This window comes from Halyomorpha halys, unplaced genomic scaffold (genome assembly GCF_000696795.3).
Source record: "Halyomorpha halys isolate HHAL.00 unplaced genomic scaffold, Hhal_1.1 Scaffold533.1, whole genome shotgun sequence".
NCBI lineage: Eukaryota > Metazoa > Arthropoda > Insecta > Hemiptera > Pentatomidae > Halyomorpha > Halyomorpha halys.
Genome location: NW_027108067.1, coordinates 196,492 through 219,441, shown reverse-complemented (window position 1 = coordinate 219,441; position 22,950 = coordinate 196,492). Strand labels below are relative to the sequence as shown.

Genomic DNA, 22,950 nt, shown 5'->3' with positions numbered 1-22,950 from the left:
AGGGTTTCCCAGGCCATTGCTTCCGATTTATCTTCTCCTCTTGTCAAGATCATGGTGTGATTACTGGTGTTATTTTTTTTTCGGCCAAGGCTCCCGTTGTTTCCCATACTGCCTACCCTCCATGGTTGGGAGTCAAAATTTTTCATTTTGTGGGACTGCCATTCAATGAAAAAGTCAACAGCCCAGGCCGGATTCAAACCGGCACCACCAATATACATCAAATTGGTAAGACTGTGTCTTAACCACTGAGCTACGGGCACCCCTACTGGTGTTGTTACGGAGAAGGATAATATGTCTTATACCTATACCTCATTTTCGGTAAACAACTTCGAAACTCATCTTGATTTTCCGAAGTCAAGATGATCAGTGTAAAAAATTGAGCGCTCCCATTGCTGATTCCTACATCTGTCGAGATTTGTTGTACTGAGAAACGACTATCACACTTAATACTCCCTCAATTGATTAGCATCATTTAATTGAGTATATCATCCAAACCTTCTCTTTGCCATATTAATTAAAATAGGTTTTTTTTTAAGGGAGTTGATATTTTTTAGAATATTTGGATGTCTTGAAGTAATGTATGCTCTCTAGTTGATGTACCTTTTTAGACCATTAATGTGAGATGTGCTGCATTTTGTATGCGCATAGGTGACATTGTGTTTTCTGTTGTGATCAAGGTTGGTGAAGCGCTGACTAGTGAGTTAGCCTTCAAGTATTATATTGGAGTCTTCCAATTGTGTCTCTTGCTTCAAATTGAGGTATAGAATACAGTTAGGTATAGAAATTCAGTACAAAAATCCAATATTGTTGGAAAACCTGGAAAAAATTGTTGGGAAATTTTAGATTTTGTTCCATAATTGCTCAAACGCTTTTCTGAGATCTCCCTAGCCAATAATGTTTCATATGATTTATCCTTTTTTAAAAATAATTTAATTTATTATTTGGTGTTTGATAATAATTTTTTTGAATTGAATATTCTACTTTTAAAGTTATATCTAATGATCTTGGGTATATGGCTATCAGTAATGTTAATTATCATAACCATAGAAGAAGGAAGATTTTAGGATTCCTTCCTCTCTGCTACTGCTATCGATAATTCTTTACCTCGAATTTTGTTGGTGGTCAACACAACGTGACTTATATCTAATAACAGTATTGAATGTATTAGTTTTGGTGCAGATTTAATTGCAAAAATGTTAAATGTTCCAGCAGTTTTTATAGATTTAACCCCTGAAGATCAAGCGGTAGAACTCTTGGTGTACTTTAAAAGTTTAGGAGCAGATGTTCCAGAAGACAAATCACCCAAAGGAATTGAAGATGATTTAAATCAAATTATAAATGTTTGTGAAACATGTTTCAAGGCAAATGAGGCTGAAGTTGAATCTGTTTTAAATGCAATAGTGTCTATGCTTGTTGTAATACCTGTGAATAGGGCTGAACAATTAATACTATCATTCAGTAAAAAATTGACTAAAGCAAAAGGTCAAAAATTGGGACTTATAGCTTTAAGAGTCCTTTGGCTTCTTTTTCAATCTCTAGATGAACATTGTCCAATAAGATATTATGTTTACTACCATCTTATTCAAATTGCTAAGCAAGTGGAACAGGTAAGGGCAGTGTTCCGTGGTGTGGAACATTTAAAACAACAATTTGTTGCTTCTCCTCCTACTACCGAACAAATGCAAAAACTATTAAGACTTCTTCATCAAGTACTAGTAGCATCAAAAGAGAGTGAGTTAGCTGCAAAAGTAATGATAGAATTGCTTTCTACCTATACTACAGAAAATGCCAGCCAGGCACGTGAAGATGCTCAAAGGTGTATTGTAGCTGCTTTGGGTGATCCTGAAACTTTTCTGCTTGACCCACTGCTCTCTTTGAAACCAGTTAGATTTTTAGAAGGAGAACTTATACACCAACTTCTTACTATTTTTGTATCTGAAAAGCTTACTGATTATATAAAGTTTTATCAAAACAATAAAGAATTGATTGAGGTTGAACTTGGACTTGATCATGAAAGGAATTTGAAGAAAATGCGTCTGCTCACATTTATGCAGTTAGCAGAAGGTGCTACAGAAATGAGTTTTAATACAATCACTTCAGAATTACAGATAAAAGAAGAGGAAGTTGAAGCATTTATTATAGAAGTACTGAAAACAAAATTAGTCAGGGCTCGAATGGATCAAGCTGCGAAGAAGGTCTACATAGCTAGCACGATGCACAGGTACACACAAATGAATAGTTATCAAATTTTTAATGAGGTTACTTTTATCTGTCATGATAAAATAATTAATGTATAGAAATTCATTTTGTAACTTTTAATGTTACTTAGTTTTAAAGGTTTATATATGCTAAGTTATATATATCTGAAATATTTAATCATTGTTTTAAGTTATACAATATTATATGAGTGCTTAATATAACAGTTATTACTCAGCAAACAACTTTGATATTTTAATCTAAGAAGTATTTTTGCTTTTCTTACTAGTTGCTCATCTGACAATTTTTTTTATAAATTTTCTAATTGACCTATTCCATAAATTGTATCATAAACTAGGGTTACTTTGTGACAGTCCTTCTACCTTTGGGACTATCTATGGAGCAGTCTCAATATAGAAAGTAACCCCAGCTTATTGTACTATCCTAGGAACCCATCTGATTAATATGTTGCCATAAAACATCTAAGACTTGTAGAAAACTGTGTTACTATTTTTTTTTTATGTTAATTGTAATTTGATCATTAATTAAGGTAATGTTTCCTTTATAACTGAGCAGTTACAGTAAAATATGCTAATAAATTATATTTCAGGAATACATATTGCTACTTTGCTTGAATAGTGGCACACCAGACTGAAGAAATAATTTTATATTGTATTTGACATATTTTATAGATTGTACTATAGACTGTGGTTACTTAGTTTTAGAAGCTTCAGTCCATGGAGGGATGACGGAATAAGAAATCTCGGTGCACTGAGCTATTTTAGGAATAAATCTGATTATAAAAAAAAAAGTTTTGTTTCTAAGATGTGCCACAATTAAAGCAAAGCATTGACATGGTCAACCATTAACAAGGTCTGTTTGGAGCAGAATTTGATAGTTTCAAAATCCATTTTTTAACCTCTTATTTTAGGGGATGAAAAGCAAATGATAGAAAGTATATTGTATTTTGTACATGGTGGGTTAAAATCCAAGTAGTGTTTTACGTTAGTAACTTGCACTTAAAATACTTAAGTAATATAATATTTTGGAGTGTTTTGTATTTTAAATACTTTTCCCAAAATACATGAGTGTAATTTGTAGTTGAAATAACTACTTTAAAAGTAAATATTTTGAACCGTAAGTTTTGCTCAACTCTGTGGGGTAATCATTATTTCTTTCTCAGCCTGCATTTCTGCAAACACTAGTAACATTCAAATTATTATTAATTTTTTCTTTATTTCTAAATACTATTTAATAAGGTAATCTTAATAACTTCAATTAATACTTTTTACAGGACATTTGGACGTCCACAATGGCAACAACTAAGAGATACATTGGCCAGTTGGAAAGCAAATTTAGCAAATGTACAAGAGGGCATGAAGGCTGTTGTATCTGCCCAAATGGAACTTGCTCAGCAGATCCAATAAATTAAAATTTTTATAAGTTATATAATAATCTTAATAATAAAGATATTGTTTTCTTTATATTCATTTCATTTAACTCACTTTTCTTTTTTTTATCAATGTAACACTTATTAAAATTACAAAGTTTGTGGATTTAACCCACAATGTGTTGACAGGTAGGTGTGTATAACCCAGCAGAACTATATCTAATTGTATCTTATTACACGTTTAGTATATTTACATTTATAAGTGTATTTAATTTATTATATGAAAATGGATTATGCTTTTAAAAAAACAACTTACATTTAAGACAAATGGAAATCTCTTTGAAGGTTGAGAAAGAACAATGGAAACTTGACCCATTGGGAGGAGGCCGTCCCAGAATCTCCTAGTGGGAGTACATACTGCAGATGTTAGAGAAGAGAGGCAAAACCTTTCAAGAAATAAGACAACTTAGCTGTGATCGAGTGGCTTGGGTGCATTGGGTTGAGGCTTCTTATCTATGCAAGGAATGTAAAGAGAGACGAAGAATATGTTAAATTTATTTGATCAATTTAAAAAAAATTCCTAATATAAAATATTTAATTCAAGTTCAAATTAATACATATAAATTATGTGTGTTAGGTACAATTTTAAGCTACTTTTTGTAACCCCAACCATAGTTGAAACAGTAAAAATAACAATGAAATTTTCACATTGCTCATGAGAAAAAAAGAGGGAAGGTGACTAATGAATGAAAGTGGAATAAAAACCCAATTATAACCAGAAAATGTCAATGGAAACACATATTTCCAGTACCAACGGACCTGCAAAAAATATTTCTGGTATATTAGGTATGTGGACTGTCTTATTGATTATATTATTATCATTAAGATTATGGTTTGTACTAACAAATACATATCTTCAATCCTGGCAAATGTTTTGAGAGCAAGAGATGCCAAATTTACCGATTCTGTCAAAATCAAAGCTTTTATTAGGTTTTTATGTCTGGGAGGCTTTTAAGTCTTCAAAGCAAATCTCATGGATCGTGATAAATTGTGGCAGTCAGTTGACCAATTTATAATGGTTATGAATGTTAAAAAGTTCTTCATTTCTCTGTAGATCCCTAAAATTTAATACAGTACAGTTCTAGATCTGGTGCTATATGATCATTTAACCCCTATTAGAGAAATTTCATTGTGAACTTTTACAATTTCTACTTTATATTTAAATAATTTATTAGTTCCTATTTCTTTGGGCTAACTAATAGTTCTAATAATTTTTAAATATATTTTCAGGGATAGATTATTTTTTATAGAGTTTCTTGGACAATAATTTTTTTTTTTTATTTTATCTCCTTTAAATTAAATAAAGAATCCTCTATTTTGTTGGAATGAAAGTTTGTCTTTGAGGACAGGAGGAAGAGGGTTATAAAGTTCCTATATCAACTAATCCCACAAACATTCTCGAGGATTTTCTGATTATTTTACTAAAATATTTTAATAAGCTCAAAATATTGCATGATAGGCATAGACCACAGTAGGATAAATAAATAGATTTATTACAGATGAGGTAAATTAAGTTTTTTTTTTTTTGTCAGTTACAATTTATTATTGATACTATCAAAGGAAATTTAATCCTGGCTAATCACTCAGTCAGCTGGTTGACAGGTGTTACTCAATTATCACATTTAGATTATTACCTTCTCATTATCTTCTTAGAGGTAACTTTCAAGGAGATCCTACTGTGGGTAAATAATTAAAATTATTGTACTTTTGAATTTAATTAAGGAAGAGATTAATCTCAAACTAATTAGGTTGGTAACTGTCCCCCAAGTGACCTTATTTAAATAGTAAGTGATTTAGAGATAAAGCCAGAATGAAATGGTTGAAATTGTGAGAAATTTATGAGTAATAATCCTTTCCTTTAAATGTGTGCTGAAATGGTTTTTGATTGATAAACTTATGATTTTTTATTAATTACCACAAATTTGTGCTTTTATCATCCTTTACAAATAATTCGTAATATGGTATTAAAACTAACAAAAATTAGTGGGTAACACTAGCTAACCAACAAACCATTTGTGCAAGTACCAGGGGTGCGACTACTCCAGGGTTAATTGAAGGTCTATAAAAAAATTAAGCATAACTCGGCTTTACGCAGAGTTTTTCTTGTTCTCTGGCCTATTTACTTTCTATCTACACAGGAAAATGGAGCCCAAACTTTTTTTTTCTATTATCCCCTTCTGATTAATTTATGTCATATGGAGGAGGAGGTTATCGACAGGTAACCAAACTATTCTATCCAAAGTGGGGCTACCATGAAGTCAAACTCCCCAAGCTGGATTTGAACTGCCACTGTTTCACATACGATTCTGCTAAGGTATACGCCTCAACTCCCTCGGCTACACATAGTATTCAGCATGTATTAAAAGTGACATGAAAATGAAAAGATGATTTAGATAATATATAGGGAGATGGTCAGGGTTGCGGTCAATAGTGAAACAAAAATAGTTTACAATTATTTATTTTCCAACGTTTCGCCCCTCTTTGCAGGGCTTCATCAGGGCTGTCCAAATAAATAAGTTGAACACTTGGTTCAACTTATTTATTTGGACAGCCCTGCAAAGTGGGGCGAAACGTTGGAAAATAAATAGTTGTAAACTATTTTTGTTTCACTATTGACCGCAACCCTGACCATCTCCCTATATATCAATTTTTACGGTCAACTATACATACATATATACGATTTAGATAATACTTTTATATTCTGGAAATAAAAGGAAAATGTGAGTATATTGGATTAAAACCATCCTATAGTAAGAAAATAAAAGGAATGTATGGTATTTGATCATAAAAACTTGTAGTGCTTTATACCTTTAAAGACTTATGGTTTACACCAAGGGGTAAAAAAGAAAAAGCAAAAGAGGAATTCCATCCATAACTCAAAAGCCAACTATTGGAATTTGCGTTTTAGAACATATTTATTTTTGAGTCAACTTGAATGGTAAACAGGTGATAGTTCAAAAACATAAGCAGTAACCATTAATAGTTACCGAATAATTTATAAACTAATACAATATAGACACAATGTTCTTTGCAAAGTGTATATATTCATGCCAATGTTACTTATGCATTTTTACACTCTATAGAAGTGTAATATTATTTTTATAAGAATTATTTCAATAGTATAGAAATTATTTCTAACAATAAAAGCAAAATTATATAATAGGAAAGACCTGAAAGTAATAGGATTAGCATGAGCATATAAAGCTTTAAGAAAAATTTAATAAGAAATTTAGAACTGAGCACAAGGGTAGAAAACAACCTCCTGTGGTGGCAACTTCAAAACTCATGAATTGATAGACTTGTATCTTTTAAAAAAAGGATGTCAATAAATGTGATCTAGTTAAAGCCGATGATAATAATAATGGTACAAGTAAGAATTTTCAACTTCCAGCTCCTAGAGCTTGTTTCTTACAGTAGTACTAAGAACATCCTTATCATAAAAATTGATTAACAATTACTAAAAAAAAATAAACATAAATAAAGAGTTATTCCTGATATAAGATAAGGTCTCAGAATGTAAATTGATAATATAAAACACTTCATAATTAGTTCTTTTATTACGAGCCTTCTTTATGACATAAATACATATTTAATTATAAAATAAGAAGAAATCTTTACACTTCATTGGAACATTAAACTCATATGCGAGTAAACGACTAAAAATCATGTTGAGAAAATTGGAGAAACTAAAGCAACAAACTTATTCATAAGTATAATGCTTAACACCTGGTTCTGGTAAATGTTGTTTCGCCATTGGTAGGAAACAAGCATCTTTTCCTAGGGTTTGTAACAGATAGCTACCTCCTACTGCTCCTATGAAACCAGCTAACATAGCAAACGTGGAATACTTTGGTTTGAAATCAACATTTATTCTATCAGGTGTATATATGTTGAAATCTTCATGAAGTGGTTCATTGAAGTTTCTTCTGTATTCTGGAAAATCCCATGGGTAAAAGGGATCTCTTGCTTCCACTGAAACAGGTTTAAGGTGAGGATAGTCACCGGTACCTTCTCCATCGTCCGGCACAGGTTCATATTCTTCAGGCAATAGACCATATTTTTTTGCTGCTGCACTACGTTCTTCTTTAGTTTTGGGGTAAGGAGCAGGTTTCCAATCTTTATTCCAATAAGCATTTTGAACTAAACTTGTGGTAAACTGTCGAGAAGCATTAAATAATAACTTCGTTTTTAATAAGCTCATGTTTCACTATACGTTTACCCACATAAATATTCACAATACTAATCTAATGAAGGTTATGAAAATTTGATAGTTCGGAAAACAGCTGACTAACAGGGTTGCTAACACACGTTTTGAAAATTTCCCTTGAATTTTTTAAATAAAAGTTAATGATAAACTAAACATTTGCCTCATTAAACGTTTAACTAAATATCAAATGTTATTTCTTACTTAATTATGTTCTATAGATGTGCTAGTTTATTCAGTAGAAAATTAATGAACTCTTCCTTGAATTACTCTCATTTGACAAACTTGTATCAGCTTTAGAACTCCACGGAGACTAAATTGTTTCTACTTAGTAAATGCTCCCAAAACAAGATAAGAGGAGCTCTTGTAGTTCTGTATTTCCGCAGTGCAGAGGACAAGAAACAGTGCCCTCCACGAAGAACTCCAACACACCTGTGTACCGGAGTTTATACATAGGTCGATGGCATGTTAAAATCTTTGATGGGTTTATTAAGACTTGTGCAAATCCACTCTTCCGGAAGATTGCTCCTCCATCAAGACCTGGGAGGGGGCAGGTCATAGTGCCCTTGGTCAACGTGAGATCAGACTCAGTCTAAATCTGCATCCTAATCAATCATCAGTAGAGAGGTCCCCTCCCCTCTCAGGCGAGTAAGCGCCACAATTCTCCTCCACGCACAGCGGATCCCGATACCTCTCTGGCAGTAAAAGGATCTCAGTTCTATCGTATACATATATATTTATGTCAAGTGTGTGTATTTATTTGTTTCAGTGACAACTGATAAAGTTTTTAACGAATAGTGACTGTGATAAATGATTTTAATTTTGGTTTTAATATGAATATTGACTAATTAGAAATTGTTGTTTTGACCTGGGCAGAATAGCCTGCATGAAGTTAGAGTTTTTAAATCATATAGTTCAAAAAATGTATTAAGATTGTCCCTGAGGAAGGCCGGACTGGCTGAAACGTCGGACTTATAAGAAAAATAAAATGTTTCAGACTAAAATGGATAGAAATTAAATTATTTATTTTTAAAGAAATTACCAGTCTCAAGAAAGTGTTTAAGATTATAAATTATTGTTTTATGTTTTTTATTTCGGTTGGCCCTACAGATCTTGTAGACCTTTAGCCGCCCAGACCAGCCTTCGCCTGCCAATCTAGAGCTACTGCTTTCCTGTTTAACTTCTGTTCAAATTTTTTTATTCTGCTTTCTGGGTTGTCTGTTGGAGCCCAGGTCACTGAGCGGTGTTTTAGAGTTGGTTTCATCACAGCATTATACACCCTTAGCTTCAGATTTTTCGGGATTTCAGTATTCTTGACAGAGAGAAGTTCTGTTCTCTGTTCGCGCTGGTCCATCTCTGTCCGTTGATCATTTATTGAGGTTTTGTGCCGAAGTATGAAACTGTGCACTTCCGGAAACGATTTTTCACCCATGCAGACCATGTCGCAAGGATGGATTTTTTGGCTTACTATCATATACTTTGTTTTATCTTGGCCTTACTTACAAAGCTATTTCCCATGGTTATCTTATTAGAATCTCTGTGAGCGATTTCATGTCATCTTGGTTACTCCCTGGGACCGCAATGTCGTCAATCCATCTTTCAATCTCAGACCTGTCCCAACTTCAAAAAGCTTCCGAGACTTCTTATATCAGAACTCAGCATTTAGGATCATTTATACCCGCTTTTGTTATTCTTACCAACTTCTCTAGGATCTGCAGTTCAGTCACGATCTTCCAAAGACAATTTCTCTTTACAGAACCATTGGCTGCTTAGAAATCGACAAATATGGCGTGCACATTCTGATATCCTTCCCATCATTTTTCAAGTATTCTTTTTCCGATGATCTGGTCTAGCATGCTCTTTCCTCTCCTGAACCCCCTGCTTGGTGGTTACCAATTACGTTCTCATAATGCCCAGATATCCGATTTAGCAGGATATTGGTCATTATCTTTTAGTATATTGGAAGGAATGCTATGACTCTGTAATGCTACCTAAAACTCATACCTGGAACCCTTTTTAGGATAACACAGAGTAGGCCATATTCCTCCTCCCACATTTTCTGGATCAGTTCTAATAGCTTGGCTCTTAGAGTTTCTCCACCATCTTTGAACAACTCTGATATTAGGCTGTTCCTTGGGCATTCCTTATTTTAAGTCTCTCGAGAGCTATTTCGACATCCTAAATCCCAGTTTTTCCACCTCTTGTGGTTCAAAGTCTTCAGCATGATCCATGCCCTTGTCATTTGTGGGCTTTCCTTGATTCAGAAGTTTTTGGAAATGTTCTTTCTACACGTTTAGTATCTTTTTTTTGGATGCTGTCAGTTCTAGCTAGGCTCTGAATTTTCATTTTTCTTTTCTCCTCTTCTTTGATATATTTTGTTGAGATAATAATAAAATCTGCCAATGAGGGCAATGAGTATACATATTCAATAATTTATACATAGGAAAGATAAAAAATAAATTAAGAAAAAGGGTTAGTTCACTGCTTTAGGTATGTTGGACAAGGAAAAATAAAAATTTGATGTCAGGACTAGAAGGTAGAGTATGCAAGTAAAGTAAAGATTAAGTTATTTCTTTTTGACATTTGCATTCTTGCCTTTAGGTACAGCACAGCTATGAGTTCAGTTCATAGTGGTTCCAACTATTCTTGAGAATTTTTCAATCCAAACCACTAACCTTTTATTGAAAAATTTAGTGTTAAATGCTTTGATTTAATTAAAAGATTCAAATAAGTGCTTGCAATGATTTTTGAAGATGTCAAGAAATTGCTGAAGATTCGTTTAATGTTGATTTCGGTTCTACCTACTTCAAGAATATAATTTTTTAATGTGAATTTTTAAGATTGCCGTTTGTTTTTGTTTTGTTAAATTTTATAGCAATTAGTGTTAATGTTATTACATTCAAGTTGTTTGGTCTTCAGACTTTGTTTCTTAATATATATTTCACACTTATAGTTAATCTAATTACATTATTTGAATATAATTTGTTGGCTTTTGATAAAAAAAACAACCCATACAAACAATATGTAAACTTCAAAATTTGTTTGACACTTAGAGTGAAATATGACCTACCACATAACTGTGAGTTATGTTCTTTTAAGAGCATATGATAATGTTTTACATGTTGTAGTAACGGTTTCACTATTTTTTTCTCTTTAATTTCAGTATAAGTAGTTCTGTTCTATAAGGACTGAAAACTCTTGATAATGACCTAAGAGCCAAGAAGGTTTTTTAAATAAAAATTTATGTTTCAACCAATTTAAACAATTTTAAAAAGTAGAAACAAATTCAAAAACATACTTAAAAGAGTAAATAATAAGCTTGGAAACCCTACATAGTTTGATAGCATCATTAAAAAAAAAAAAAAAAAAAAATGGAAGGTAGAGAAATAACTATTTTTTTAATTTTAATTTTTGTATAATTAACATTAAAAATAATTTTGAATTTACAATAAACATTTAGTCTATAGTCCTGGAGCCGTTGAGCCAAAAGATCACTAATTAATATCAACTAAAAACATTTTCTGAGCTTCATAATTTCAAATGTTACAACAATAGAATCAAATATATCATCACTTCAGTGCAATCTTGATAATCAGGTCACAAGTAGTTGTATTGCAGACAACTGGAAACCCCATTTAACAATACACAATAAGGAATTAAGGTTGAAATAATCCAAAGCTAAACATGTTTTATTAATACTTCTTTATTAAGAAAACATAGTGACCATTATAAGAGTTCTTTAACTATAATCGATGGATATGTAATAACAAGAAAACTATTCCCTTTCTTCTGCTTTCCCACTTCCTCCACAATTCAAGAAGTCAAAGTGGTGTTTCCTTAGACGTCAAAAGCTTGTCGGATTAAAAAAACATTGGACTATCAAGACTGTACTTTATTGACAGGGAAGTTGATTGAAAATGAGTTCTATGTTATTAACTAGTTTATAGTAATCACTATTATAATTAATTATCTTATATAATATTACTTATAACTAGGATAGATGTTTTAATTATTGTTTAATCTTGTAGCTTTAATTTTTATCTTGACATAAATATATTGGCTTTTTGCACATTGACTCCTGGACTAATATAATTTTTTTTTCAATTTTAATTTTTTCATAATTAACATTAACAATAATTTTGAATTTACATTCAACATTTAGTACATAAATGATTTAAAATATATGTAACAAGATTTCACTATACAATATTTCTTCTTTTTTTTTTCAATTTGAGAAAAATACTTTTATAAAATTTAACCTGTACAAAAAAATTAAAAAATAAATGAATTCATCTCAGTCTTCCTTTTATACAAACATGTAGATTTGTAGGCATTCACTTAACTCCTATTAAAGTCATCAGGCCCTTTTCTCATAGAAGATGGCACTTTTGACACCCATTAATAGGCACATCATAATCAAAGTTGTATTTTTTTTTGTTTAATATTTTGCATCCTGAAACAATTAAAACATCAATAAAATAAAAATGTAAAATTATTTTAATACTGTTTTATTACTTTATCAATAATTTAATAATAAATGGATAGATTTTAATTAATAGTGATACACTAATACAATAGTTTCCAGTTCCATAAGAAAATTATAATTCTGAAATATTTATCCCTTACATCGGTTGTTGTGAAAGGTAGGAAGATAGTCAGATAGCAGAGTTGGGCAAAAATTATCTTATACCTGAATAAGGGTCGTATCCAAGGTAATTTTAGCTATTAGTTTCTACTATAGCTAATTTTTGCCCAAATCTGCTGCCTGACCGTTTTCCAACCTTTCACAACAACCGATGAAAGGGATAAATATTTCAGAATTATAATTTTCTTATGGAACTGGAAACTATTGTATTAGTGTATCATTTTTGCACATCTCTGTCAGACAGCAAGGTGAGAACAGCAACAAAAAAACAAAGCATTTAGCTTTAATTGACCATTCATGTGAGTTTTGATGTTATCTAAGACAAACGAGAGAGTAGTGAAGGTGCTAATCCCCAAAAACCAAGGGGTCACAAAAGACGAAAACTAGCCTTAAAAAGTTTGGTTACTGATGTTATTTTTCTAAAGTGTATACCTTCTTACCTGAATGGATTAGTTAAGAAAAGCCATGAATTGAAGGGTACGTAGAAGGAAGTATAAATGAAATGTATAACACTTATTAAGGTTAAAAAATAAAATAATCATTTTTAACAAGATAACATTTTCATTTAGAGTGAAAATATTTCAGAGAAAGGCCCATTAGAAACTATAAATCATGAATAAAGTCTGTATGTCTGTTCTCTTCAAAATTATTCAATAATTTGTTTTTAATAAGTGTGTAAAGGCAAACAGATTATTTTCTTACAAAACAATATTAAAAAAAAAAACTCATTTACTTTTAAGTTACTATAGATTAAAGATTGAAAAATACTGACCTCACTTTGGAGGTGGCGGTGGAGGCCTGAAATTGACAGAAATTGTAACAGGATGTAATATAACTTCTCCGTCTCCCTGGAGGTCTTCCCTTGGAACAAGTCCAGGCTCCAAACAAATTGGAAGGTAATAATGCCCCCTAAAAATATCAAGTTTAATAGTAGATAATAATATTCAAGTTCTAAGAAATATTTCACAACAAATTATAAGATAAGATTACATTAAAAAAGTAAAATAAATAAAAATATGATGAAGATGATGGGCTAAAAATATATGAAAACAACTAAAAATATTTTGACAGTGAAGGATAGTAAAATTATGTAAATACAAGTGATAAAGTAAATGCAAGTAAATACAAGATTAACATAAGCTTTTACTTTTTTGTATTTTATTATCCTATAATGTCAGAATATTTTTAGTTGTTTTTATATCTTTTTAGCCCTGATGAAGTTCTACAAAGTGGGGCGAAACATCAACAAATAAATAGTTGTTAACTATTTTTTGTCCTCTTTGACCGCACCCCCTGACCATCTTCATATTTTGAAAAATACGGTCGATCATTTATACATGGGTGATTATCTATTTTGATATCACTTTTCAATCTTTGTTATCCTGGTGAAGAAAATGTGAGGTTGCCAACTTTTGAATTTTTAAAAATAATATCCATATGTCCTTTATCGACTCCCTGGAATAGATACCAATAGTACTCCTGAAATTTAATTTAAATAAAAGTGTAAAAATGTGGGACTGAGATCATGTGAGGGATTGAGGAAAATATGAAGTTTAAGACTGATGTTGACAATGGACAGGCAGGAAATTAACTGTTAAACAGCTATTTTGAGTAACAAATATTTATTTAGATGACATTTATCAAAATGTTCAGATTAAACAGAAACTCCCCTATTACTCAGCTAACAACAATTTTAATTTTTGGTGCAAGTAAAGTTGGAAATCATCCCACTTTGCCAATAATTGAATTTGACTGACATGCGATGACAAACTGCTTTAGAAATTTATCACAGTGTATCTGTAATGAACACATAATAAGTTTAACAAAGTAAACTAATGGAACATAACAAATATTTTAGGTAAATTGAGGGCTTTACGAGTGTAAACTATTACTGTGGGATGAAAACAAATAGATTTTCCTTTCCCTAATAACGATTCGGTTATAGACGGAATTGATCTAAAAAAATTGTTACAAAATCATGATCATATTTTTTAATGACCTCTAGCCATAAAAAATATGTACATGCCAAAATAAATGAAATATTGAAAAATTAACACCACCTCAGTTCCTCACTTTATAATTAATGAGGGACTGAGATTTTGGAGATTATGTTCATCTATAACCTATGCTGTGAGATTGGGAAAGATGTTCTTTTAGGATGAGATAGGGCCACTGCCACTCCATAGCTAGAAGAAAAATACTCATTAGCCTGATTTATATGAAAACTTACTGAATTTCTGGGTAGTGAGGGACTGAGATCGCCACTGTCAGGGCAACAGAATTCACAACTCTGTCACATGTAAAGAAAAAATAAAGAAGAGAGAATATCAAATGAAAAGGCAGGATGTAAGGTAATGTTACCAAACTTGTTTTTTTGGGTGTGATATGTAAGGCTTTGACAAGGCGCCAATTTAAAAAAAATGATGAACTGAGGCCGAACCTGTGGGACAACCAAGTTAATTATTGTACTTTTGTTGTCATAATATTTTAAAACTTGAGTCTTTTACGGACCTAGCAAGCACAGGTGTGACATGGTAGGTACTATTTGGAAATAATTGAAGCATCCCAAACCCGAAAACTCAGGTCAAGAGACAGGTGAGGAACAGCGATTTCACCACTTAAGTATTATTTTCAAGTTCAAAAAGAGGAATAAATTTGGTGAATTTTGAAGGAAATCATAGTAAAAGTAAAGACCTACAACTGAGAAAAAGGAATTTGAAAAAATACATTTTACTCTTTTTTGTGGTCTTAGGACCAAAAAGTGACAACAAAATAGAGAATCACCCACATATCAAATAAAAATAAGATTTTGCAATATAAAAATAAAAATAGAACAACTCAACTAATCACTCACTGCCTTGCTTGAATAGTGGTACAATTAAAAAAAAAAAAAGTGTTTTTTTGATTTTTCATTTAACATGTTCCAAAGAAAGAGTAGTTCACCATAGATCGGTATATCTTCATTTTCTCTAATTTTCCACCGGAGAAAAGATGTGAGGGTTATAAACTATACTCAATCTTTCTTGAAAAAAACATAAGTTTAGTTTTTCATTATTTTCAAGTTTTTCCCAATCATTTTCTTGAATAGGTATTTTGGTGTGTAACAAGTTATAAGCAGATTTTTTCATAAACAGTGACATATTTGGCCCTGAACTCTAAGATTTTTGAGTTTAAATCAACATATATATACAGGATGGCGAAGTGGAGCATAGAGTAAATGAGATTGGTAGTTCTGCGCATTCTTAAAAAGTAAAAGTAAAGGCAACAAATGATGGATTGATTTAATTTTTTACAGTGATAATTGTCAAGGTCAGAAAAAAAATCAGTTTATGATAAACCTATATGCAACATATAAATTCATATTTTAAAGAAGTTAAGTCTAATGTAACAAGTGCTTTAAGTGGTAAAACAATTATGAACCTAAGACGTCCCTACACTCAACAAATCGTTCTTTGACCCTTAGAAAAATGTTACATCTTGAGTTAATAAATAAATATCACATGTCAAAATTTTACTATTCTTTCTATAATGGTCTGAAATTTTTTTTTTCTCTAATGATTCAAGATCTTTTTCTGTCATTGCACACTTTTATTTTTTACAGTAAGTTTTGTGTTCTTTTTAGACTTTTCTTTAAATAGTTTATAATTTACAATGAAAATATAACTTGGTTAATTCAAAGCATTTTTTTTTTCTAAAAAACCGGCACATCTAGAAAAATTTGTCGGGAAAATGGGTAAATAACTGGAACAAAAAAAGTATTTGATAAATTTGCTTCTAAGGGACACAAATATCTAATATATAAAAAATTAAAAGAATAGAATAAAGTTTGATGTCAATATTTGAAAATTCATATTTAAAATGTTTATAAGCTTCTCCTATAAAATAAGCATTATGTAAGATATACCACTATTCAAAAAAAGCAACGATATAAAATATTTTATTATAATAAAAACATATTCAATCGATGATTGCTTACCTTGGTGAAAGCGCAAAACCAGGTACCAGGGATGTATGAGGTGTCGGGGTTGGTATAGAATTCTCAAACCTCCTCTGAATGGTATTTTTGAATTTATATCCCGATTCTATGCTACATTTTGACTCAATGCTACTACATTTATCAGAATTAGAACTCGTAGGGGACACCTGTAAAATATGTAAGTATATAAATATGTATATAAATTTATTCAATTTTTAATACTTAGTTTAATTTATAAATAATTACAAATTAGTTTTATTTTATGAACTGTACTAATTAAAAAAGTTTTTAAAATTTATAATTGCTTAAAAGTCCTAAAAAAACTTAGAACAAAAATACAATATTTTCAACACATATATTTATTCTATTTTTGGACGTTTTGGGGATACTGTGTACCTCTGCTAAGCATATTACAATTCACTGTTGGTTTCAAAATTAGCACATCTGCAGTTGTATACAATTATTTTTAAAAACTTTAGATGTTTTCATTTTAAAACCAACAGTGAATTAATTGTATTTTGCAGAGGACAGGGTATCCCCAAAAAGTCCACAAAAAATAAATAAATAATAATAAATGTATGAGTTGAAAATTAGAATTTTTGTTTTAAGTTTTTTGTTACCTTCAGGCAATAATCAATTTTTAAAGAGCTATCATTTTAAAGATCTTCCAGCATTTGTATTTGCTACAATATTCATTAGATCAGTGGTCACCAAACTTCTGAAGTGTTATACTAAAATAAATAATTTAATTTGATTAAATTTATTAGATTCTTGAGTAATTCAGTTGTATAAGAATTATAATGATGTAATTAATTAATATAGTTATAATTAATTATATAAGATAAGCATTATAATTAATGAGAATAGTGTAATCGCCTCTAACATAGAAAATTTTATAGAATCCAATTTCTCATGGGTTATTCGGTTTTTCAATCAATTTCTAAGTAGAGGTCAACAAAGCATCAAAAATATATTTTTGAAGCTTGAGATAGGAGAAAATATAATGGGTCTCCAGATTAACGAGGATAAGACAAAGATCTTGTTTTCTTGTAATAAACTTCAAAAATTTAACTAAGACATCCTTGGTCTAAAGCATTTAGAAATGACCTTTTAATACGTGAAAACATAATATCCTACATATATAAAAAAATTATTATTAAAGAGCCACACAAATATCCTTCCTCTCCTTCAGTAATATACTCAAAGAGGAGATTGATAGTCACAGTAGCTCATAAGTCATAGTTTATTGACCACTGAGATAAGCTTAGAAAGAAATCACAGGCAATATGATGAAGAAATGATAAAGAAAAGATTTAAATTTACATTATTCACTGATGATAGTTGAGTAAGGCAGCTTGAATCAGAACCTGACTCTTGACCTCCACCTGCACCAGCACTGCCAACCAAATATCCACCAATATGATTTTCATCCTTTAAGCGGCATAGTTCATTTCGTACGCCATCATCTGAACATAAAACAAATATATTTTTTACATTAAATTATAATTATCTTATTATAAAAATATTCTACAATTATTATCTTTTTCTTAAAGATAATAATTTTTCGAACTTTTTTGGGTTCCTAATTGCTGAGGCAGACAGGGTGACCTACCACCAGACAGTGGAGTCCTTGTGTATTAATGCACCAGCAGTTCGTTGTATTCTGCATGATTATCTTTAAGTCAGGAAACTTTGTACTGCGAATCGTATCTTCTGATGCAATGAAATACAGAAGATTTTCAAAAATGGAAAAGCCTCTAATGTAAACAGTATAATGATAGGTGATTAAACTTGGTTTTACTACTAAGATATCCCAACTTAGACTCAGTGCAAAGTGTGAGTGTTTGAAGGCGAGGATAGCCCCATAAGTGTCTGGAAATCCAGATCTGTTAAGAGAATGGTGGTGGTATTTCTTAGTGTGAGATCTAGAACTAGAAATGCAGAAGACAGTTATTGGCAAGTGGTTCACAGAGGAATGTCTCCCTTAAGTGGTGCAAGCTCTCCAGAAACTTTGGCTACACTCAAGAATGGGTTCATGGTTCCTTCACCATGTCCTGTATTTGGTCAGCACTGAAATAAAACTGTTAGGGCACCCTCCCTACAGCCCAGATCTAGCTCCATGCTACTTCAGGCTTTTCCTCAGGTAAAAATCAGACCGAAAGAAAGGCATTTCACAAATGATAAGAGCCTTTTGAGGGCTTGGGATGTCAAGTGTGCACAATTGTAGAAGAAACATGGTGGGGTTACTTAGAAGATTGGTTTAGGAGGACAAACAAGTGTATTTTGTGCAGTGGAAACTATTTTTAAACATTGTAGAAAAAATTTGTTGACCTAGTGCATATGTACTACGAAGTGACCTAGATCATAATAATTATTCTCTTCTCCTTTTACTGGCACAACAGGCAAATGAAGTAGCCCTTGGCCTGCTCAACGGCCGCCAACCATCTTTCACTATCTTCTGTAAGGGTAACTGGAATCCTCAGTTGTCGCAGATCCCGCCTCACACCATCCCTCCATCAGCTCTTCGGCCTACCACGTTGCTGCACAACATCTGGAACATAACTGTACAGTTTATGAGCCACTCTTTCCTCGCTCATCCTCATTACATGGCCAAGCCATTTAAGCCTCTGTATCCTTATGTACGAGGAGATGCTACTTTCCTTATTGAGCCCAAAAAGTTCACCATTTTTCCTTCTTCGCCAATTACCATTCTCGCATAAGGGCCCTATGATTCTCTTCAGAATTACTCTTTCAAACCTGTCTAGTAGGTTAATGCTTTTATTGCTCAGGGTCCAAGTTACTCCACCGTATGTAAAGACTGGCCTTATCAATGTTTTGTACAGGGTTAATTTGGTGGTACGGCTAACAAGTTTGCTTTTGATTAACCTTGCAATGGAGAAATAGGCTCTATTTCAAGCAGCGATTCTGATTTTAACTTCTTCTTCTTCATTCTGGTTCTCATTGATAACAGAGCCAAGGTAAGAAAAACTTACCACTTTGAAATTATAGGGGCCCATTACAAGGCGACTCTGTCTCTGGTCCAGAGGCTTCTTACCCAACAGCATAATCTTGGTTTTTTCCCATTAATATGGAGGCCTATCCTTTTTGCTTCGACATCCATTGCTTCAAAAAGCAGTCCTAGTGCATTGCAGGGATCTACCGATGATGATGTCATCTGCATAGGCCAGAACTTGGGTCATCTTTGTGAATACTGTTCCTTCCTGATTTATTCCTGCTCTATTTATGATTGCTTGTAGAGTGATATTAAACAGGAGAGGAGCGATTGGGTCACCCTGCCTTATGCCACATTCCACTTCAAAAAGCTCTGATAATCCACAGGATTTTACTTGGCAGGTTGAACTCACCATAGTGCATTTTACTAATCGGGTGAGCTTACTAGGAAGCCCTAGTTCATGCATAGCCACTATGAGTTCACTCCTTACAATTGTATCATAGGCAGCCTGAAAATCAATGAACAGCATCCAAGTTGTCTGTTCCTTCATCTTCTCAGAGATTTGCCTTAGGGCGAAGATTTGATCAATAGTAGACCTATTGGACCAGACCCACCTTGATAATCACCCAGATTCTGTTCAATATAATATAATATATATAATATAATATATAATAAATTTATATCCAATGTTAAATAATTATTCTGTTATACTAGTAAAATATAAGCAGAACCTACTTCAGGCTAATTAAACTTTTACAAAGTAAGTTCATTACCAATCAGGGCAAAGTGAGACTTCACGAAATGCCCACTCCTCACTTATAGATCGTAAGCTTGGTTAGACAGATGTAAATAAACTACCCATTTTTGAGATAAAAATAATGCGAAGAATCTTTGATCCAATCAACGAAGTTAATACTTGGTGAAAAAAATTGGGCAATCTATGACCATTTCAAGGATATGGAAGTTGAAAGATTAATTTACAATAAATAACAGGGAATAAAATTAGACTAGTATTTAAATTATTAATCTTATAATAATTAATTGTCCGTGGTTGATATAGTTCATTGAATGAAAAGTGTAGTTACAAGAAATTTTGAACTTACTATTAAGAAGGCTGTCACAATGTTGGCTAAGGTGTGTTGCTAATTGATTACAAAGTGATCCAGTTGGGAGAAAACCCTCAGAATCTACAAGAAAATGGAGCGTTTCAGATAAGCAGTCGTGATATCCAAGTCTATAGCTTCTAGTAAGGTTCTCTGATTCCGTACCAGCATCCTCAGTCTTACAGCATGTTCCCTCTGAGAAGTGAATATGATTTTATTATACAATGCTTAAAAAATAAACAAGAAATATGGTGTAATCATAGTTCTTAAGTCTCTATAACAGAAAGTTTAGCCATAAAATAAATTGAAAAAAATATAGTGAACTCCTCGGAGGTTATATGGCAATACCACTAAACTCCATCAAAACGCTAATTCTTCAAGGACCTCAGCAAATAGACCTGAAACAATGTTCTCATCTATGTTTTGATCAACCCTTAGAATACTTGCCTATCGGATAAGGCAGATTAGTTTATATACATATTTAATAATTTATAAAAAATAATATATAACAATTAATTGATCTATTATAACAATGTTAATTATATGGAATGTTTTATTTGGTAATAAATTGATGTCGTTTAATAATCAATTGTAATATGGAGGAATATAATTGTATAAACATTACAATTTTAATATTTAATATTTGCCTTTATTATTACATAGTTATAAGAGTAAGATCATATCAACATCAATTTTTGATAACTTACCTAATTTAAAAGAGGCCTGGAGATAGAAAAAGATGACTGAGTGAAGGACTGTTTTCTTAAAAATTCACAACCCTAATTCTAAAACCTTTTAGTTTCATATTTTTGTATTCTAAAATAAAGTTTTGAGACAATACTGAAGATTGATGTATTTATTATCTGTTTTAAGAACCAACGCATAATAAATGGTTCAAACTCCCATTAACTTAAAACATTACTTCAGAAAAAAAACAAAAAAACAGAAAGGTCTAAGAAAGTGAAAAAACAACTTTATTTTAGAACCAGAGAAACAAAATCAATGGTAATTTGTTCACAATACTCAAACAATCGAAACAAATTATTCTGATGTGAAAATTTGGAACTGAGAACTGTTTTGGCAATACTTGGAATTATAAACAAAGGTAATGCATCTGTAGAGCTTAAATTTCTTTTTGTTTAAAATATTAAAAAAGAATGAATGCTCGTTCATAGTTATTTACTAGCTCCAAACATAAGTACAACTTCTAACTCAGTAGAATTCCAATGGTATTTTAGAATACAAGTTAGAATGAAAGAAGGGCTTAGAACTTTACAGGCAAACTAGTCTAGATGTGAGATTACATTGGGACATGGACCATTAGCCTTCCAGGGATTACCTCCTTACTGTGGAATACGACGGTACGATTATGGTCCAGAAGAGAAGATACAGAATAGCAAGTAAAGAATGATCTATCTGAGTCTTTAGCTTAGTATTGATTTGCCCAACCAGGATTATCAGACATCCCCGCCCATTTATAATAAGGTAATCAAATATGAAGTATTAAATATATAATGTCAAGAAAGCCAAGTCAGTCACAATCAGTAGAGGATGAAATAAATCAATATAACAAATTATTTGAAGGGTCCAGTGGAAAAATGATGTGGTTCCATATTTTCACGTTTCAAGTACAAATTAATTTTAATTTTCAAGATTACAGAGTGCTTTCTAAATAATTTTCAAGCTAAAATACCACACTAAACCCATTTTCAATACAGAAATAATAAAACAAAGTTTATTAACACTGAATGTTGAAATAACACTAATGTTCTTCCTCATCAACATGGGAATCTTATTACTCTTCCACTATGAAATATGTTTAGACATGATTTTTAGTCAAACCTACTTGTTCTTCCTCTTTGTGTTTAATGAGTCGTTATTTCATGTTGGTTCAAGGATGCCGCTGGAAACTCAGTACTTGCAAAAAATGGAACCTTGTAGTTGTTCCACTAGACCTTTCATTTGTTTGTATTTTATAATTTCATCATACTATAAATAATGTACTTACAGAAAGACATGTCCAAAGGCTGACCTGATTGTTTCTTCAACGAGTGAGATCACAAGATCTTTGTTCTTCAAAAAGTGTCAATAGCCCCTAGTGAGTGTGGTTTAAGTGTAGCTCCAAAACTGTGACTATAATTCTTGAATATCTTTTTTGAGTAGGTTTTGCAACATTGATTTGAGATTTCGAAAAATTTAAGTGCTCTCAAAAAACTCTTCGAACATACAGTTCATTCAACCTGATCTCCCATTGAAAATGTTAAATGTACTCTAGAAGTAATTCAGAATATATTATGTAGTTTTCCAGGTATAATGGCTGAACTGAATTCCATATGAGTAAAAATGGGTATATAGAATACTATAAACAAGATATTTCAAATTATGGAATCATTATGAACCAGGATTTATGACTCTAAAACCGC

General features: G+C 31.7%; 3 protein-coding genes across 6 annotated transcripts in view; 1 reads left to right on the top strand and 2 right to left on the bottom strand.

Moving 5' to 3' along the window:
* The first annotated feature begins 1,090 nt into the window (after positions 1-1,090).
* On the top strand, positions 1,091-3,680 carry eIF3m (eukaryotic translation initiation factor 3 subunit m). Its single transcript, XM_014425766.2, has 2 exons — positions 1,091-2,221; positions 3,491-3,680. Exons 1-2 carry the CDS (start codon positions 1,194-1,196, stop codon positions 3,621-3,623), a joined length of 1,161 nt encoding a protein of 386 aa, XP_014281252.1. The 5' UTR covers positions 1,091-1,193; the 3' UTR covers positions 3,624-3,680.
* A 3,496-nt stretch (positions 3,681-7,176) lies between these two features.
* ND-ASHI (NADH:ubiquinone oxidoreductase subunit ASHI) lies at positions 7,177-7,936 on the bottom strand. Its single transcript, XM_014425765.3, has one exon. The coding sequence runs from the start codon at positions 7,845-7,847 to the stop codon at positions 7,347-7,349; it is 501 nt and encodes a 166-aa protein (XP_014281251.1). The 5' UTR covers positions 7,848-7,936; the 3' UTR covers positions 7,177-7,346.
* Positions 7,937-11,535: 3,599 nt separating this feature from the next.
* The window catches only part of cwo (transcription factor cwo), a 56,894-nt gene continuing 45,479 nt past the window's right edge, over positions 11,536-22,950 (bottom strand). For all 4 annotated transcript variants that reach the window (XM_014425760.2, XM_014425763.3, XM_014425761.3 and 1 more), the window contains 5 exons: positions 20,528-20,722; positions 17,795-17,937; positions 16,472-16,638; positions 13,268-13,404; positions 11,536-12,303 (listed from right to left, as the gene is read on the bottom strand). In XM_014425760.2, the coding sequence (XP_014281246.1) occupies positions 13,269-13,404; positions 16,472-16,638; positions 17,795-17,937; positions 20,528-20,722 (641 nt within the window). In that variant the 3' untranslated portion in view covers positions 11,536-12,303; position 13,268. The remainder of the gene's footprint in view (positions 12,304-13,267; positions 13,405-16,471; positions 16,639-17,794; positions 17,938-20,527; positions 20,723-22,950) is intronic.

Excerpts from the sequence above, each read along its gene's own strand:
- eIF3m (XM_014425766.2), top strand. The coding sequence starts at position 1,194 with ATGTTAAATGTTCCAGCAGTTTTTATAGATTTAACCCCTGAAGATCAA. Across the intron at positions 2,222-3,490 it reads ATAGCTAGCACGATGCACAG|GACATTTGGACGTCCACAAT; the intron begins GTACACACAAAT and ends TACTTTTTACAG.
- ND-ASHI (XM_014425765.3), bottom strand. The coding sequence starts at position 7,847 with ATGAGCTTATTAAAAACGAAGTTATTATTTAATGCTTCTCGACAGTTT.